General features: G+C 40.3%; 2 protein-coding genes across 2 annotated transcripts in view; one reads left to right on the top strand and one right to left on the bottom strand.

Moving 5' to 3' along the window:
• LOC102193076 (derlin-3-like) overlaps positions 1-1,509 on the top strand; it is a 6,087-nt gene extending 4,578 nt beyond the window's left edge. Inside the window, exon 7 of the mRNA XM_005730578.1 lies at positions 678-1,509. Within this exon, the coding sequence (XP_005730635.1) occupies positions 678-780 (103 nt within the window). The 3' untranslated portion in view covers positions 781-1,509. The remainder of the gene's footprint in view (positions 1-677) is intronic.
• Positions 1,510-3,192: 1,683 nt separating this feature from the next.
• Positions 3,193-10,864, bottom strand: smarcb1a (SWI/SNF related BAF chromatin remodeling complex subunit B1a). The gene is made up of 9 exons (XM_005730577.1): positions 10,712-10,864; positions 8,676-8,787; positions 8,061-8,190; positions 7,203-7,340; positions 6,406-6,533; positions 6,154-6,320; positions 5,880-6,070; positions 4,156-4,287; positions 3,193-3,582 (listed from the first exon to the last, which is right to left on the bottom strand). Exons 1-9 carry the CDS (start codon positions 10,793-10,795, stop codon positions 3,543-3,545), a joined length of 1,122 nt encoding a protein of 373 aa, XP_005730634.1. The 5' UTR covers positions 10,796-10,864; the 3' UTR covers positions 3,193-3,542.
• Between the last annotated feature and the right edge of the window lie 1,166 nt (positions 10,865-12,030).

Here is a 12,030-nt window from a genome sequence, read left to right as displayed (position 1 = left end):
GGCATACCTCAGACTTTCCTTCCTGTTTCCTATTCTTAAGAATTGCTTTTCCGATGAGGCTTCAGTGAACAGTAAATGATCAACTGAAGGATCAGATCTCTCAGGTCTCAGGTCTTTGCTGTATTTTTTCCAATTCCTTAAATACATGACTTTTAGGTACTGTTCACTTGTTCAGTGTCCTCAGATTTTCTTTTTTTTTTTTATGGACATACTGCACACCATGCTGAGATGTGTTTTCAGCTCTTTGGGAATCATCTTGTTAGTGAACTCTGTTTTATGCCTCCAAAACTGCAACATTTTCAGTCAAAGAGATGTGAACAAATGACGTGTTTTTGTAACAGACTGCTAGTAACAAAATGCCTAAAGATAACATTTACAATTGGTTCTTTGCTAAGTTGTGGGTTATATGTACACACAACATTGGTGCCTTAAGTTTTGTGCTTTTTTTATGCTTAAACAATTCAGCACGTCATTGTTAAGTAACTTAGCAAACCAAAGAGAAACCTTAAAATGGTCAGGTACAAGGATAGACAACAGCACTTTAAGATAAGGCACAATAAAAAAAGTCTGACTCCTTGGAATCCAAATATGAAGAAATGTGAGGTGACTCAAGAGTTTTGCACGGTACGGTATGAGGTGAAAATGAACACAAGCGTCGTTTTGTTCTCTCCTAACAGACGGGCCATGTTTGATCGGCCAGAGGACCCAGACTACCGTCCCCTCCTGGAGGAGCAGCAGCAGGGTGGAGCCCTGCAGCCGAATGGGGAGCAACACAACTGAGAGCCCAGAGAGCTGTGAAAAGTCAGACACAGACCGCCACAGGACTGTAAAGCTGTATAGACTGAATATTTAGCTTTGTTCAGCGTATTGTAACCACAGAGCTTTCATTTGCCTTAACAAGAAAAAAGGACCAGAAATGGAAGAACAAGCTGAAAACTTTTCACTATGGATGGACATGGAGGGTCCAGTTTGCTACACCAACAGCTTTACTCTGTACATGTGCAGGTTTTATACTTCACAGCAAACTGGTTGAGTGAGATGATGTGGATGACGAGCTCAGTCAGAGGGACGCTGTAATAAGGTCAACAGTAAGGAGACATTGGTTTGATGCCACGATTGTTTGGACTTTTTCTTACACTGATGGCAACATACCGCGTTGTCATCAGTTAATATTTCACCTCAGTCTGCTCCACACATGATGCAGGAAAAGGAGAAATGAGCACAAATATAAAACAAGAGCACCCAGAGTGCAACTCCCCCCGAAGGGCGAGGGATATACTGAAACATTGTTTCATGAAGTTTTTATTCCAACATGCTGATGTCAGCCTGTTTTTCTTGCAGTATCATGGCATCAGCCTGTTGTAGCATCGTTGTGACGTTGCAAGCGTCATGTTGAAAAAATAAAAAGCCTGTTGCACAGCTCTCTCCGTGCCCTTTCATATGATATGATATATGATGTATTACTCGATATGGTTTCTCCTCAGCTCGCATTGTTATTGGTATCTACCATCACACAAAATTTGAAAATTATATGATGAACACATGGAACCGATTACATAAATAAAATAAAAAAGCAGGAAAAACTCTGTTACAATACTGCAAATAAATTAGGAGAATGCCAATAATTCTTTTTAAAGTTTGTTTTTGTTATTTTACCAATAAATACCAATTCAGTGAATTTCTGATCTTGGTTTTCTTCTTTTTATAGTTGGGAAAGCTGATTTTGAGTCCAGCGTACTCCGCAAACACGTTTAATGACAACATCTCTTACCGATGTCCAGTCTTTATTGGAAAAAAGGCTCCAAAACAAAACTTGCACTGGTGCCTACATGCAAGCTTAATGTCCTAAACATCACCTGAGCTGATTTCTAGGAGGAGAAAATGGATGGTCGAGAATTGTTAAATAATCTTTTGAGCTAAACAAAAATGAAAACACTGTTGATCAAGAGAAAAACGATCTAGATCAGGGGTGTCGCACGCACTTAGGCCACATACAGCCTCATTCCTTTTTAAGGCCAGGTAAAACAAATGCATACGAGGAAAAGCTGTAAAACTTTAAATAAAGCCAGAAGTTAAAAATCTATGCACTCTTTCATATTTTCCAAAGCCGCTCAGTGGGCCGGACTGGCGTCTTTGACAGTTAGATTCTGTTCCCCAGTCCTTATGTTTGACACCCCTTTAGCAGGCTGGTTCTGGCCCCTGTCAAATCTGTAATTTGAACTGTGGAGCATCTTGATTTTGACCTCCTGCTTTCGTTTTATTAAGCAGATGTGTAATCTCAGGTGAGGACGAAGTGAAAGGAGCAGGACTGACCCGTAACTGTGCTCTGCTTTTCTGCTGCTGCCTGACTGAACTGCCGACGGCCCTGCACACGCTGCACTTTCACCCACCGCCTTTGTGACTCAAACACTGGGAACAAAATGGAAACTGCTTAGCACAACAACACAGCAACCAGCCTCAGTGGGACCCCGACAACAAAACAAGCACTTCATCATCTTGTGCAACAGTGCTGCTCGTAAGCATCAAGTCAGGGGTCAGACTGTTTTTTGGTTTGTTTCCACATGAAAGGACATTTGGGGAATAATTCAGAAATCTCCAAATTATTTTTTTTTAAATTGAATTTTATGGGGGATTTATGGATAGAAACTCCAAACATTAAGTGTTACATAGATAATCTTCTATGTTATGCAGCCGTCCTGGCTGGACAAGACCACGACCATCTAGGAGGCCTCCAGGAGAGCCCTTAAAACCATTACTGGAAAACATTTAAGCTACAGTCAATTTGAACTGGTTGATAGGGAATTTTTTAGGAATTCTTTTTTTTTTGGGGGGGGGGGGGAGACTGGCACCATTTGGCTCCTTTTACCCTGAAACTCTCCAACAGAGAGCATGCAGGACCCACAGAGCCACAATAAAGACATAAATGAGAAGCATGTTGACTTTTTAAACAAGCTGTAATGATCCTTTAAATGATCGCTCGCTCCATCTTTTTAAGGAGACTCAATTAAAGCCGATGCCTGGGAAATTTCAGCTTTATATAAACCTACAACAAAATAACTTGATTTAATAGCAATAACAGCAGCAAACTCACTGATAAACTAAAGAGAATACCAAGTGCTTTATTGTTTTTTGTCTTTTTTATTACTATTTTTTAAGAATTATTAAAATGTACAAAAAAAGACAACAAACACAACATAATATATTATCTGAGACTGGTGTGTGTGTTTCCCTCCCTCTGTGGTCAGGTAAAGACAGTCAGTGGTCAAAGTGAGAGAGCAGCTTCTCCACGCTGAGTGTCAAAGGGAAACACAAAGGAGGCGAATTTCCTACCAGGGTCTTTGCCAAACTGAACAGAATTATCAATATTAATCATAAAAAATAACAACAACATGGGGAACAGCTGACGGAGGTCCGGGCAGAGCAGGAAAACCCTCCATCCTGTGACGGAGGAGCTTCTTCACGGCCGATGTTGCAAACCGAGATGATGTCATACTGCGATGGTATGAGCGCTGTTCCAGTAGGGGGCACCAGTGCTGCTTTGTTTACCACGCAGGAGCAGTGTTCGCGAGTCGCCTCATTCGCCTGTGCAGCAAAGAAGAACAGAGCATCAGTGGAGGCATCCAAAAAGGTTTTTTTGTTTAATCCACACTTCTTTTTCTCAAAACAGAGAAATAAAATATTCACATTTAGAATAGTTTGGCTGAAATTCAACCATCGGTGAAAAGTTTTTCAAGCAAGACACTCGAAGGCAAACGTGAGGGTTAAAGCGACCTTGTATTCATGTAAGAAACCACCATTAAAAGCTGGGACCGTTAACGGCTGCAAGATATTCTTGTAAAAAATAAATAAATAAATAAATACTAGCATTTAACCTTTGCTTAGTTTTAATGGAAAAACTACGCTCAACATCAGGACTTCTGATTCCTCTCTGGATCATTTGGTGTTTTTTTCAGGCTGATGCTGGCCAACGTCAGCCTGCATGATAACAGGGACAGAATCCAAACTATCGGATGTAGTGATGTCTCGTTTTCAGTTGATGAGGTTGGATCATTCATCCACGTTCTGGAGTTTATTTGATTCAGTTCATCAGCCGACTCCTTTTTTTCCTCTCTCCAGCTAATCAAATAATGATTTAAAATAACAGGCCACACCCACCTTGTGTTTCTGTCCTGGTCTCTGATCTTCTTCTCCATCTCTGCGTCTGTCAGCGTCTCCAGCAGGGGGCACCACTGGTCAGCATCACCTGTGTTTCTGATTGCTATCTCCACTGTGGGCAGAGGGTTTTCACTGCAAAAGAAAAAACAGAGACTTTAATTCAGTTTCCGTTACTACAACGACCGCTTCCTGCTGCAGCTCACACTGTGATGTCATTGAGTTTAAATGTTTTCCAGTCATGAGGTTCAAAGACGAGTACTGGACACAGTTTCCGTTACACCAACTAAATACAGTTTTCTGCAGCTACCATGTTTGTCATGTTTTTGATCATGAAACAAATAACATTCCTGACTTTGCAGATATTTTAAAAACATCACAAGAAGTCAAAAACTGATGTAGAAACAAGCGTGAGAAGATGAGGCACCGAAACGGCCTGAACTCATGTTTTTGTAACTGTTGACCGCCGTCGTGAGCAAATGCTGGCAGAAGCAGCTCGTTACCACACTCCCTGATGCTGAACTCTGTTCAGTGTGACTCTTCTTTGCACTGTTTGCAGTGAAAACACTTCATCAATCACTCTTCGTTGCCATGAAAGAAGCAGCAAAACAAACGGTCCTAAAGCTGAAGTCCAGCTGTGACAGAGATCAGCGCTGCCGTCTGGGTTTCAAACATTTCATCACTTCTCGTCTGACAGCAGCAGACAGGCGGCGACATTTCAACCGAGGGCAGAGGAAACGCCCCCACCCAAAGAGACCCGAATCCAAAACCCTTCCACTTCTGACCGGTCAAAGGTCGCAGCCAGATGGCCACTGCACCAACAGCAAACACACACCCAAAAATGTCAACACTATCTGCTGCTCGGGGTTTCTGCAAGTTCAGAGTTTAATTAAAGACTTTCAAATATCAGAAAATAAATGTAATACTTGTAAAGATGACAACTCATGAAATCACCCAAACTCATCCAGTAAGTGCACATCGTTGCTGTGCAGGGTTCCTAGCATTCAACTGCACGAAATAACACTGTTGAAAGGGTACGCATACATTTTGGCCACGAGCTGCAGGCAGCCTGGATACCACATTATCAAGGAAGTCCTCAATTTCACGTGTCAGTGTTTGGGGAATTTTGTTCACTGCTCCTCTGGATTTAAGGAAACTGTCAGGAGGTCATAAAATGACACTACAGCCTATAACATAGTATAACATCATGTTATTGTTTTTCCCATAAATTGTATTAAATAACATACCAATTACATTTTGAAGGAAAGGTGCCGTTTTATCAGCTCACTATAGTCTTTTCAGCTTTATATTATGTTTTCTGCACATTTCCACCTCTATATTTTTTATCCTTTGACTTTACTACAGCAGCTTTGCATGAGTCACATACTGACTCAGTCTGAAGCCTCACAGGAGATACTTATACATACCTCAAGGTTCTGTAAGTAATTAATACGTAAAGAAAGGCATATCCTTATCTCCTGAACTGGATTGAAATCATCTTTAAATCCAAGTCGGGTGAATTGGCGTTTACAACATTTAGCTTTCAATGAAGGCTCTGTGATGAAACGCCACACATCCTCAGCTCATGGATGTGTAATGTTCAGCAGAATACAATCATTTTATCAAACTATTAGACAGATATTTATTAAATACCAAAACTAGTTATTTCTCCAACAAATCTTCTGTTGCTTTCTCGCCTTGCTTAGACTGCCTCTGTGATCCCGTACCTGAAGGCGTACGTCCTCTGGTGCCAGCTCAGCTGACCGCGGATGCTGTAGGCGATGGTAGTGACAAACTCCCCGCCGAGGCCGAGCTCAGAGCAAAGCTTCAGGGCAAACTTCTCTGGAGAGTTCTCCCTCTCAGACATGTCCCACTCAAACTGGTCCACCAGAGAGATGTTCCCAACGTGGATGTTTAGCTGGAACAAGAAGAGAAGAAGACTGGGTAAACTTTTCTGTGCTACAGGTATGAACACGTCCGTTTACGTGGAGTGAGCATCACCTTGATGATCACCCTCTGGTCCGTCTGGTCCTCCAGGAGGCTGTCTGTCGGATAAGACTCGATCTGCTGTCGGATGGCGGAGGCGATGGCCGGGACGAAGGCCAGCGGGTTGAGGTCCAAGTCGTCACACAGGATCTCAGCGAACATCTCGGGTGAAATGAGCTTCTCTGTAAATTCCAGGAAAGGAGAACAAGTTTATAGTCTCGTGCTGACTTACTAAATTTCCAAGCTAAGAGGATGTGGTGACGTTACCGTTCATATTCCAGGTGAACGCATCCCTGAGCTTCTGCCCCTCAATCTCCATGTCCAGGCGGATTGGAACGAGGACTTCGGACTGAGTGGCATTTTCATGGATCACTGCTGGATCGTGGTCATCAAAGCTGGGAAAGAACCACCCCAAGAAATAAGAAATTATAACCAAAGAAAATAAAAATCAACAGTTAAATATCCGGATGGTCTGAAAGATATAAATGATAGAATTTATTTTATTTTTAAACATAAAACTTTTATCTGTAAGTTAGTCTTTGCTCTAAAATTTAGTTCGTTAGATCTGCTTCTGTGTGCAACGACATCAAGCACTGAAGATGCAAATTCAATATTATTAGAAATTATTCATAACAGATATTAAAATAAAACCTTTTCATTAAATATAACAAAACTTTAAACAGAAAAATCACCCTTCTTATCCTTGCTAAAAGAGAAGATGTGTTGCTCTTTTCATCAATCGGCACAAGTCAAATGTACCAAAAATAAAAAGAAATACATGTTTTCACATTATTGGAAATACATTATTTAAAATCTGTTTTAATCTGCCTCACAATTATTTATTTGTGTTTATTTATGTTCCTTTTTAAATGACCTGTATTTGACAGATACAATCAAAGATATTAAGAAGGAATCCCATTATTATTATTATTATTATTATTAAAACGTAGAAACTTTAGCCAGAGATCCACAGTATAACATCTTCTACTGGAGAGAATGTGTGTTGACTTTCGTGCACTCCAATACTAAATGCTCTTCAGTCTCTCCAACAGCTCGATGCTCACCACAGGGGGAAGGTCCTCTTCTTGTCCCGGCCCAGTCGGCTGCGGTTGATGGTGGTGGAGCAGGGCACGGCGTCCAGATGATGGGAACTGTTGGGCAGCGTGGGAACCCACTGACTGTTCCTCTTTGCCTTCTGTTCCCTGGCGGGAAACAAACACAGAGAGATTAGGATCTAAAGTAAATAAAGTGCGATGTTATATATTTAATGGAGTCTCTGGAATTGACTCCTATCCGGGAGGCCTGGAAAGGGTTAGCCTAAATGGAGCTTTAGGACTCGACTGTCCTTGAGGCCTTTTAGCAGACAAAACAAATGACAGCTCTAGCTCCTTGTTGACTACATTTTCTTATCTGCAGGGTTGAGGCAGGAGGAGGTGTATGAAACTCTGTAAGAGCACGGCTTCACAAGTGGATCAGCATACCTGGTGCAGCACATCTTTATAAAAACGCAGCAAAAACCAGTGAAAAAGCTAATATGACAGAAGTGCCAGCACTTCCTCTAACAGCCACTTTAGGATGGCTTCAAAAGTGAGTCAGTCAAAGGATTATCATGTTAAAAGAATAAGCTAGCATGTTTACAGCCAGTGTTCTCGGTCTCTCCGGATAGTTTCTCCTCCTGTTTGTAAGGTTAGTCTCTGAACTGGACCGCTCTCCTCTCCTCTTTTAATGCAATTGTTTGTTGTTTCCTTAATAGATATTAAGGTGTTATTTACACATTTATGTATTTATGTCCACACGATTCACCCAAAACATAATCTATATTTTTGTGTTATTATCTACGTGACTGAAAACAGATCTCTCATTAATGACACACAGTAGGGGATGTTGTCCTGTTTTGTAAATTTTATAAGTAATGGGGGTACCTGAGGTAGGCGGGAGGCTCAGTGCTGATAGAAACCGCTTTGTACTTTTCGTCATTTCCTTCAAGTATCTCCTCGACCTCAGAAGCCTTCAGCAGGGTCACGCTGGTGGCCAGCTGAGTGTAGCCATGGTCTGAATGAGAAGAAAGAGGTTGTTCAAATCAACAAAGAAGCAGCAGCCAATGAACTGAAGGTGAGATTGAGCGGAACAAATAAAACAGTGTCAGATTACATAACCTTCACCACATCTGTAAATAAAAAAGATTAAAATCTGTAATTCTGCAAAAGCAAACAGATGAACATGAACACTTCTGACATTTAAATAAGTTATTGTTGGAAAACTGTCACCATCAAGGTACTGGTCCTGTCATAAATCCTTTTGTGGGCAAAATCACATTCAATGCAAGAAAGATTAAATGACGTAAGTGTCACTTTATTTCAGTTTAGACAAATTACGAGTGCTGTGAGAAAAAAATAAAATGTAAGCAGAAGTTCAGCTTGGTTGACTCAGACTCTTTGTGTTCTACCTCTTCAGTGCCCCCTGGACTCTGGACTGCAAGCAATTTCTGCATAAATCTGGAAAGACCCTCAGAGGAAACCGAGCTTTTCTCTACTGACCGTGTGATGACTCCACGATTTTCTTTCGTTCTTCTACCGACGCCAGTTTTCTCCATAATGACGGGTACCTTTTATACAAGGAGCCTCTAAACATGCGAAGGTAGTTTCCCACCTGGACAAACAAAGACATGGACAAGGCGATCATGAAGAGAATCTCAATAACAAGTTTTCACATTTAGGTAATTTCTTACTATAAAAAAAAGAAGTTTTTTTGTATTGTAGTGTATTTTGTATATTTTATACTTTTTATGGGGAATATATTATGCCCTGCCCTTATATCGGGTTGTTCATATGCCAGAGTAAAGCCAAACCAAAAGAGATTCAGGTCTCATTATTGCTGAACAGTGCAAAAGTAAATATAGCAGCAGGAAATGGACTGTTTCGATTTATTCTCCAACCAGAAACCACAGGTAGAAATAATGATGCTCTCTCACTCTGCATAACACTGGGGTGTATATGTATGTTATTGGGATTTGTAATGGCATGCTTCCTACTTCTACAGATGTTTTTATTTATTTATTTTTGTTTATAAACAGGAATTGGCTCATTTCTGTGTGCCAGAACCTAAAAGGAAGTGTAAAACACAGGAAGGCAGCAATATGGTGATATAAGATATTGACAACTAATACACGTTTTGCATTCAAATAATTTAAAACCATTGTTAAATTAACCAACAATATGTTGGTTAATGGCTAACAAAGGAATAGATAACAGAGACTGTCTTGATGCTTGCTCAATCATCCGGTAAATCCCAAAAGGTTGATTCTGTTCAACTGGACGTAGCGTTTTCAGTGGGAGAAACATTTCGTCACTCACCTCACAGCCCATTGGTCATTCAGTGGGCTGATTTTAGTTATTGTGCAAATGTGCTGTTTATACGTTTGGGGAAACCTGCAGTCAGCTGAGACTGAAGAAGTCACTTGGATGAGTGACAAAACATTTCTCCAACTAAAAACACTACGTTCAGATGAACAGAATCAACCTTTTGAGACATAACAGAGACAGTATTCGTTTGATAAACACAATTTTTTCTCAGCAACAGATTCCTTCAACCTCGCTGTCTGAGGGAACGCTACAGGAGGTCATTCCTTCCTGCTGCTAACAGACATATGGACAACTCAATTTCCCTCTGGGATTAATAAAGTCTCTGATTCTCATTGTGAAATGCAATCATTAAATGAAATGACAGCCCCATTCTGTCATTTTAGTCACCAAACTGTCATGATCCCTAAATATGTAAATATTACGGTAAATTTAATCAGGACTATTGATTGACTGACAATTAGTAGTTGCACCATTTCTCTGGATATTTTTTTGTCATTTCTACCCTCCATTTGTGCCAGGAAAACAAATATGCATTATCAACAGCTGCTTTTTTTCCAGCCTACAATGTGCATGTTAAAGACACGTTTTTAAAGGCCTTGTTTCATGAATGCAGAAAAATCTTAAGCTTCCAGAACAAACTTGCAACTGTTCATGAAGATGTTTCTAGCTAAAAGCTGGAAAGGTAGGATGTAGGAAAAGTACTGGAAAACACCTGCCCTGCCAACAATGAGCCCTACAATTTTACAACGGTGCGACGTTCATTTAAGCTACGTAACTCCGAACAGACCAACAAACCCGTAAGAACACTGTGAAGTGTCAGGTGATACACTATCTTGAATTACAGACCCAGAAACGACACAAATCGAGTAAAATTATCTCTTTTGTTATATTAAACACCGCTAACTACCCAGCTGATTACTAGCAGTTCGGGAGCAGAAACCGAGCAAACATCCGGGTGCAAGTTTTCAAGTTAAATGTCAATCTGAAACACCAGAACATAGGTGGACTTTCTTCCCCGGTGGTAAGGTTCTAAAATTATTTAGCAACAGATCTGAAATCAATGAATGAGCTTCAGCGCTACTGGCGTCGTTAGCTAAACTATGCTAGGCTAAGCTAAGCTAACGGATTGGTCACCAGATTAAACGAGGCATTATCCGTTCAAACACGTAAATATTTACAACAACAGACTGTCGAATACGTTAAATACTGACCTCCGATCCGATCATGTAATAGTCTCCATCCTCCTCGAGCTGAAATTTTACCGGTTTTTGTCCAAACGTTTTGCTCAGCGCCATACTGAAATAACAAAGCTCTGTGCCACTGCGCAGGCGCACGTGACGACGAGCTCGTTCTGTCCCAGTTAGATGACGTAGGACATACGCGTCGAGCAGCCTATTTGAATTTTTTTATGTTTAGTGAGACAATTTAAACAGCTCTGTTTAGGTGTCACCGCATCGAAAATCATCCCCAAAAACACAAAAATAAATGAAATAATAATTTTCCATTGACATGCTATGAAAATGCTACATTTTACAAAAGAAGACCCTAAATATGACCATGGTAATAATCATACCTCCTGTATCTTACACAGGAGTACATGTTTAGCATTTTTGAGTGTGTTAAACAGCTTTATGACATCAGTCCATGATTTCCAGTTTGAGGTGACACATGTAGAAAGCACTCAGGTGCGTCTCATCAAAGAGGACACAAACACCTCATACTAGCTGTCAGCATGGTGGTGGAGGGCTAATGACTTAGGCTAGTTTTGCTATCACAGGCCCAGGGCCCCTTACAGTCTTTGAGTCAACCATTAACTCCTCTGTATGAAATGCCATCTTTGCACAGCAGCAAATCTACAACACAATGGCTGAAAAAGGAAAGAATCAAGGGGTGGCAATGGCTCAGGCCACACCTCAACCTGACTGAAATGCTGTGGTGGGAACTTAAGAAAGTTATAAAAAAAGAGCGGGCCAAAATTCCTTCACAATGTGAGAGATGGATAGTCATTTAGGAGATAAGGTCTTAAAGTTATCGCTGCTACAGGTGGTTCTACAAGTTACTGAAGTTTTTCCACACAGTGCTTCTAGATTTTGGCTTCATTATTGTTAAATAGAATTTGACATGATGTAATATGTTGGTCATCAAAAGCTCTGTTTACCTCAAGTTTAATACCCAGTAAGGGCCAGATCAGTTTTATGTTCCGATACCTAAAAATCGACCAAGGATGTACTGTTTTAAAAAAAACAAACCAAAGAAATCATGAAAGTTTATAGAGGTTCTCCTTAAAAATAAGCACAAAAGAGACACAGAAAGTCCTTTTACTTTTATAAACTTAATGTTTATTCATATATACATGAATATATTAATCTATAACCAAGAAAGGAGAGAATGTACAATGCAAAACAAAATCTTTATATACAAATTAATAAATAAACAAAGACAATCAAGGACAGTTTCTGTTTTCTACACAGGTTTTGTGTTCTTGGGGAAAGTAAAACAAAGAAGCAGTTAGAAAAAGTTCTGAAATCTT

This window comes from Pundamilia nyererei, unplaced genomic scaffold (assembly GCF_000239375.1).
Source record: "Pundamilia nyererei isolate P.nyererei 1_Seehausen unplaced genomic scaffold, PunNye1.0 scaffold00038, whole genome shotgun sequence".
In the NCBI taxonomy this organism is placed as follows: Eukaryota; Metazoa; Chordata; class Actinopteri; order Cichliformes; family Cichlidae; genus Pundamilia; species Pundamilia nyererei.
This window is presented reverse-complemented; position numbering and strand designations above follow the sequence as displayed.

Excerpts from the sequence above, each read along its gene's own strand:
- smarcb1a (XM_005730577.1), bottom strand. The coding sequence starts at position 10,795 with ATGGCGCTGAGCAAAACGTTTGGACAAAAACCGGTAAAATTTCAGCTC. Across the intron at positions 8,788-10,711 it reads ATTACATGATCGGATCGGAG|GTGGGAAACTACCTTCGCAT; the intron begins GTCAGTATTTAA and ends TTGTTTGTCCAG. Across the intron at positions 8,191-8,675 it reads AATCGTGGAGTCATCACACG|ACCATGGCTACACTCAGCTG; the intron begins GTCAGTAGAGAA and ends CTTCTCATTCAG.